Source organism: Salvelinus alpinus, chromosome 12 (assembly GCF_045679555.1).
Source record: "Salvelinus alpinus chromosome 12, SLU_Salpinus.1, whole genome shotgun sequence".
Taxonomy (NCBI): Eukaryota; Metazoa; Chordata; class Actinopteri; order Salmoniformes; family Salmonidae; genus Salvelinus; species Salvelinus alpinus.
The window spans coordinates 5,526,882-5,534,748 of record NC_092097.1 but is presented as its reverse complement, the minus strand read 5'-3'; the positions used below and the strand labels follow the sequence as shown (position 1 = coordinate 5,534,748).

The 7,867-nt window shown below is 42.8% G+C and overlaps 1 protein-coding gene across 1 annotated transcript; it reads right to left on the bottom strand.

Annotated features, from left to right (window-relative positions):
• Window positions 1-1,604: 1,604 nt before the first annotated feature.
• LOC139535395 (vesicular inhibitory amino acid transporter-like) lies at window positions 1,605-6,528 on the bottom strand. Its single transcript, XM_071334756.1, has 2 exons — window positions 5,571-6,528; window positions 1,605-4,148 (listed from the first exon to the last, which is right to left on the bottom strand). Exons 1-2 carry the CDS (start codon window positions 5,988-5,990, stop codon window positions 2,961-2,963), a joined length of 1,608 nt encoding a protein of 535 aa, XP_071190857.1. The 5' UTR covers window positions 5,991-6,528; the 3' UTR covers window positions 1,605-2,960.
• Between the last annotated feature and the right edge of the window lie 1,339 nt (window positions 6,529-7,867).

The following is a 7,867-nucleotide window of genomic DNA, read 5'->3' as shown; positions in this document are numbered from 1 at the left end:
CTGGAATGTAATTGCATAGAATTCCTGTAATTTAGACTTCTTATGACACAGGAATAACCCTAATCAATCGCATCAAACAAAAAAAATGCTATGTATTTTCATGAATCATTATTTTATATCTGCAATAATTCTCAAATAATTCTACCAAACAAATTTCCATATTTTATTATATTTATCCAGAAAAAATACACTGAACAAAAAATATAAACGTAACGTGTGGGAATACAGATATGCATGTAAAAGTAGGGGCGTGGATCAGAAAACCAGTCAGTATCTGGTGTGGCCACCATGTGCCTCATGTAGCACATGTAGCGCGTCCCACTCCTCTTCAATGGCTGTACAAAGTTGCTGGATATTGGTGGGAAATGGAACACGATGTCGTACACGCCAATCCAGAGCATCCCACACATGCTCAATGGGTGACATGTCTGGTGAGTATGCCGACCATGGAAGAACTGGGACATTTTCAGCTTCTGGGAATTGTGTACAGATCCTTGTGACATGGGGCCGTGCATTATCATGCTGAAAGGTGAGGTGAACGCCGGAGGATGAATGGCACGAACAATGGGCTGCAGGATCTCATCACGGTATCTCTGTGCCATCAAATTGATAAAATACAATTGTGTTCGTTGTCTGTAGCTTATGCCTGCCCATAGCAGAACCCTACTGGCACCATGGGTCACACTGTTCACAACATTGACATCAGGAAACTGCTCTCCCACACAACGCCATACACCCTGTTTGCCATCTGCCCAGTACAGTTGAAACCGGGATTGAGCCGTGTAGAGCACACTTCTCCAGCGTGTCAGTGGCCATCGAAGGTGAGCATTTGCCCACTGAAGTCGGTTAAGATGCTGAACTGCAGTCAGGTCAAGACCCCGATGAGGACGACGCGCACGCAGATGAGCTTCCCTGATACGGTTTCTGATTGTTTGTGCAGAAATTCTTTGGTTGTGCAAACCCACAGGGCATAGGTCCACCCACTGGGGAGCCAGGCCCAGCCAGTTACTTTTCCCCCACAAAAGAGCTTTATTAGAGACAGAAATAATCCTCAGTTTCATCAGCTGTCCAGGTGGGTGGTCTCAGACGATCCCGCAGGTCTGCGGTTCTGAGGCCTGTTGGACGTACTGCCAAATTCCCTAAAACAACATTGGAGGCGGTTTATGGTAGAGAAATGAACATTCAATTCTCTGGCAACAGCTCTGGTGGACATTCCTGCAGTCAGCTGTTGCATAACAGCATAACTGTGGCATTGCATTGTGTGACAAAACTGCTAATTTTAGAGTGGCCATTTATTGTCCCCGGCACAAGGTACACCTGTGTAATGATAATTTTGTTTAATCAGCTTTAATCTTGAAATGCCACACCTGTCAGGTGGATAGATTATCTTGGCAAATGAGAAATGCTCACTAACAGGGATGTTAACAAATTTGTGCACAATTTGAGTGAAATAAGCTTTTTGTTTGTATGTAACATTTCTGGGATCTTTTATTTTAGCTCGTGAAACATGGGACCAACACTTGACATGTTGCATTTATATTCTTGTTCAGTGTACATGTTCTCACGGTTTTACGTTTTTATCACATAAAACCCACACAAATGTATATGATATAATTGAACTTATTTCTTTATTCTTTAATATTCATTTTCACGATATATGATAACGATTTGAGATTTACATTCCATCTTTTTGAAACCACAATACACCACACATACGGTTTTATAACATTTCCACAGGACCGTTGGATTGTGCAGAATGAAAAATGTCTTTATGCACATTTTCTTATTTTCATGATCTCTTCATATTTGTATGATTCAGACATTTAATTCCGGACATGGAATCATTTCAATTAATCTCGCAGGTATAGTTTACAAGTAAAATGCAGTATAATATGAAACATCAGGGGATAAATTCGAATTTACAGTGACCGAATTCCATTTTCCTCTGTCTGGGGCGAATATCGGTCAAGTGACGGACTTATGGGGCCTTCTTCAAACGATAATGACACAGCCTATTACTTCACAGGCATTTTGCCGTCTTTTTTGTTCCCAATTTCATAACCTGTGCGATATGTGTTTAGGCCTAACCATGTGTTTTAACGGTTATTCAAATTTACAAAACACGTCTTTCCTTACTCAGGTTGTGGACGTTTTCTTTTCCGCCTCCTAATTCCACAATACTTTTCTTTTGTCTAAATATTATACATTCAATGTAGCTGTTTATAATGACTGATGCTGTTTCAATATAGCGCTCGGAGAGAATACAAATGACTTCTAAATAAATCTCCAAGATATTTGGGATATTCCTAGTATTCATTAACACACTGTTTCATCATTCACAATATGTATTATATTCATGTTGCCTTGCTGATAGCCTATAATGTATCGCCATTATATTAGTTGACATCATAATAGGTCCACATCACAGTATGTCAATGTGTTAATAATAATTAATAATCACATTCACTGCCCACTGAAACATTGAAAATCATGTCGAAGAAAGTGCCATCATATCAAACGCACAACTTTGTTTATACCGTTTAGTCACGATGCCGTCAAATTGTCGTCCAAAACCACATACTTGCATTTCAAATGAAACGTCTCTCAAGATGGGAAACCACCACAGAGAGATGAAGAAACATGTCCCATTTTGCAATTTTGTGTAGGTCGATTGAACTATTGTAAACCTTCACTCCGCTGAAAAATATGGATATGCATGTTGTTCTCATATTTATACATTACAAGTTGAATTGTCCATATCATATTTAGACTCTGTCCCGCTGTGTGTGTGTGTGTGTAATGAGTGAGCGCAAATGAATGCTTGCACTGCATTCTGTGCACGCATTTATTTCGCATGAATTCTGTAAGCAAGGATACACTGACTGCGCTCAGTGGGGATTTCAGTTATACACTACAAGGGGATGTGCAATAACATCGATATCCAGTAGACAGTGGCTTGGCTAATCTTCTATGCCATACGTGTAAGCTTCTACTAGTCCCTCCATTGAGTGGATGAAACCAGAGATGGCGCATATGCCTCCTATTACAAATATAGCGACATCAAAGAACACGTGGTGCCATAGCAGCTTTCTCCATAGTAGCTTGAGGTGGAAGAGGCTGGGAAGCAGAAAGCAAAGCCCCGCGCCCGTCAGGCTGCCGGTCAGACCCATGAGAAGAGCAAAATGCGGTACATAAACGGCCATGAGCAACGTGAACACCACAAGGCTGCATCTGAGAGTGAGGCCCCATGCTTTCAGTCTTCCATCGCCTCCATAGCAATCCGGGAACCATGTGCGTTCTCGTTCGCAGAAAAAGGATTTCTCCAATACTTCAACCGCAGCGAAGAATGGCAATGGGTATGACAGTAAAGCTTTGGCCACTAAGAAAAGGTTCACAACAGCCCTGATGGTTGACGGCAGGTTGTCGGTGATGACCTCCTTGGTGGCATCCGCCCAGGTCAGGTAGGCCAGAAGGGCGAACAGGCCTTTGAGGACGCATGCAGCGATGTGGGTCCAGTTCATCATACAGTGGAACTCGCTGGGCTTCACCATGTTCCCCTCGAGTGACGGAAGGAAAATCTGAGACGTGTAACTGAACACGATGATTCCAATAGAAATGGGGAACTTCTTCACATCGATGTAGAATTTGACTTTGTCCCAGGCCCAGTCGCGCGCTCTAGAGAGGCAGTATGCAATTACCAGGATGTTGATGACGAAGTGCGCGATAGTGCACAGCAAACTGAACTTTGACACGGACTTGAGGTTCTTAAGGAAGGCGCAGGGCAGCAAGGCGGCGGTGGCCATGATGGCCCAGGACTTCTGTGAGACGGGGAGGGTGGGAAAGCTGTTGTACATCAGGTTACCGCTCACAACCACGTACAGGATGCACGTCATCACCAGCTCGATGATCTGGGCTACATTCACAATATGGCCACCTAAAGATGGAAACCTCGGTTGACAACAGGCGTTTGCAATGTCCACGTAGGAGTCCCTTACACGCACCAGTTGGCCGTCTTCGTCCTCCTCGTACAGGCAGGCGATGAGGATTTTCCCCGTGTAGCAACACACCACGGCGGCGAAAATAATGAGAAACAGTCCGAGGTATCCCCCGTGGAGAATGGCGTATGGTAAACCCAGAACGAACATCCCCTGAAAACATACAGGAAGTTATTTATGGGCATAATAACCAGATCAATTCAAGATAAACGTTTACAAAATGTAGCATGGTATTTGTTGATAATAACTAAACAGGTCGGAGATGGGTGGGCGTAAATATAGGATTGCCAATTAAACAATTATTTTACAAAATGGAGCATTTGTTGAATGACTATAGCACTTTACGTAGGCCTACATGGATGACGCATTATGAGGTAGTGTGTGCATGATTCAATGGGTGACATGCTTGCTTGTTGGTGTGGGTTCTGGTGGGCATTCCATTTAGCTGTGAGCGTGCCCTTTCCAGCGATTTTTGTACTCATCAATAGGGTGGAGACACGTCCTGATTAAATGGGGACTGTCATGATGTTGATCATAGCTTTAATAACGCATGATGGGACGGCGCTTGTCTTGGGACTTTTTTGCCACATACAGATACACTGTCAAGTACATTTTAACACTTCAACGGTCGCCCCAGACCCGTTAGTACACCTTTGAAGGTGATAGACACGCATAGCCTGTGCGTAATGCAACGATGAAATGAGCTATGGGCTAGCTATAACGTATATGATAGGCTATCGAGGAAAGCACAGAGCGGCGTAGTTTAGGCTATGTATCTAAATGACCTTGACGAAATGACTATCTAGAAGGTGACCTGTCGATCTGAAGGGGAGATTCGGTCCTTTCGAATAGTTTAACTGCTGCTTGAATGCGCTCCAGTTCAACAGAGACAAGTTCGTGCGTAAAGTCGCATCAACAGATCAGTACGCGTCATTTTCTTTGTCAACTGGAAGTCTATGGGCGTACATGGAATTAGAATATTTGTGTTATATGCTAGATATTTCATAATTATTCTCTAGGCTATGTGTATGGCTTCAGATAATGAAATACAACAAAACATGACCTTTTTCGCATTGGTTAACTTCTTATTGTAACAGTGTGTAGTTTATCCTATTTTTTTCATTTTTTCATAACCTTCCCAAACCACATCAATTATCTCCAAATACCCCAATTCATCTCCTTATCCAAAATCAAAAGGTTGTTTTTGTGTGAATTGGGCTCGGGGATTTAAAAAAAATTGTATTTAAAGGAACCCTTGGAATATTAGTGTCTCGAGACATCCTGGATACCTCCCACAAAAAAATGATGTTCTGGCTTTAACACAGTCACTGCTGTTGCCTAGGGTCGGGTTTACGAGACTGTTGGAATATCGAATGCCTTAGCCTCTATTTGCCTTTTCACGAGGGATTTGTGTTCGCAATCAATTTGGTGACAACTGAAAGAAAAGCAATGCAGGCTTACATTTATTAACATTTGGCTAGCCTATATATGGCAGGTAACACGAAGTAATCGTTGAATGAATGAGTGGGATAGGACACCTGCAAGCGCCATGCTGTTTTAATTATGCGTCTTTACCTGGATTGCATTCGTGACATTCCAGCCAGCTTCCCACGCGGTGATTTTCGGGGATTTTTCTTCTTCTCCCAGACCTGAGGCTTTGGAAGCGGAGAGCGGAGGTCCGGTGCCATCTCTCTGGTAGTGGCTGTCCCCAGCCGCCATTCCATCTTCTCCTCCACCCATCCCACCCTCTCCGCTCCCCTCTCCAGTGTCACCACCACCCATTTCATCCGATTTCATGATGTCCATCTGCAGTCCTTGCCGGTGGTCGTAATCCAAATCATCGCATGCGGCGAAGCCAAGTCCCTCCTCGTCTGTGGCGGCCTGGAAGCCCATCCTGGCCATCATGCCGCTCACCTTCGCCGTGGATTTATTCGACACGGAGGTGGCCGCATCTGACAGTTTATTTTGAAACTTGCTTCGGATTAAATGTGCCATGGTTGCCTTCTCTGTCTACCAGTCGGGGACAATTTGTTGTTGTTGTTCAAATAAAATAAATAGTCAATAACTAGATTGCGGCTCTGTTTCTGGATATGAATAAAACGAAGCTATAGTACGGACGGTGGTTTTATAAAGCCCTGATGGTTTTTAAGTTGCTATCTCCACTTCTTGATCAAAGTACTCCTGTTCTTGATCATCCCCTGGTTCATTTCACCTTCAGACGTCGGCGCTCCGTCTTCGCATCTTGTGACCGCGCTCTAGTCTTTAGCGCTACGAAAACGTCCGAACTTGACGCGCGATTTTTTTTAGGGGGTGGAAATGTATTGCGCAGAGGATTACGCAAAATTGTTGCAATTTAATATATTCAGTTCGTTTATTGATAATAACGGTTGCAGCAACGCTGCCACAGTTGGTTTTACTTGGCGGTTACTGAGGTCAGTGCCGTACGCGGTAGCCTGGGGGTGGCACGGGGGAGGCACGTGTCATCATCAGCCTGCCAATACAAGGACTCGGCTTCGTGGAGCAAGTCTCCAGCACCCAGAGCGCGTAGCCACTCCACGGAAGAAAACGGGAGATATTTGCTGCATTTCTAGGGGAGGTGCTTGCGGTACCTTGTCCCCTCCCCACCCCGTATTGTACAAAACTTCATTCTAACATCCAATTACATTCTGGGGGCTTTGAGTCTTGCATTACGTTACGTGTATAAAAGGATCTAGGTGGAAACTGAAAAGAGACACACATCTCTTTGGACCGGGTTATGTAACTTTCAGACTAGAATTTGATCAAATATTTGTTGCTTGACCATTAGTTGTTGTTTTTCTTACGACAAGTGGACGCGCGTGTCTTCAGTGGCAACGATAGTTGATGTGCCTAGCCTACTGGGATTCATGTGGATCGAATGTCAAATTATTGTTCGTCTATTCATGAAGAAAAATGCTTATTTTCTTGATTCGTTGTTTAAAATAGGCTATCGGTGGTAAGGTGGAAGTTAATTCCATATAGCCAATCGAGAGAGAAAAACATGTTTTTTGCTATTGATTTAAATTTAAATTCTGCATTATTTCTTAGGCTTGCATTTTACGCACCAAAACTTCTTCATTCGTTAGAAGAACACCGGTTTTCTTGACAGGCCTATATCTAAGTCGAAAAATAATATAATTGTTTTTGTTTCTAAAACGGAGACAATAATTCATTTCGAAATCGGGTTTAAAACCGCTGCATTTTCAGAATCAATGCATTGGCGATACCACGTTTTATTGTGTCCGTAACGTACGTCATCAAGATAATATTTTTATGAAGCCATCTCCTTAATGTGTTTTTCATTTACCCTGTGATTGGGAGAACTATAGCTTTTCAGAGCAAACTATTTATTTGAGATTGATAAGAGTTGGAAGTTCAAACAGTGTAAGGGGATTGCAGGTTTAACAATGGGATAATCTCCAGGTTTATTGCTATACACGTGGACATGGATTTTCCTTTAACTAGGCTATAAATATTAAGTAAAAGTACTACTCCTGCATGCGGAGTCCAAACAGTGTATATTTTTTTATTGTTAAAAACACACATTTTCAGATATTATACCACATCTATTTAATAAATAACCACATGTAGGCCTAGTTTGTAATAGTGTTAATTATAATAAACAAATAACTTGCCAGAAATAGTAATTCCAAGTTCATTTAAAAGTAAGGCTATCAGTGTGCAAGGACCGGGCGTCGCAGAAGCCCGCAAATAGGAGCGCGATAAATGTCTATCTACATTTTTACTATAGGTCCACAGCAAGTCACGCCGACAGCTTTTCATTTTTCACGTCGCTGAACGTTTGCGTGTGCCGCCTTCCAGTGTTTCCCTGGGCCAAAATAAAGAGTTCATGT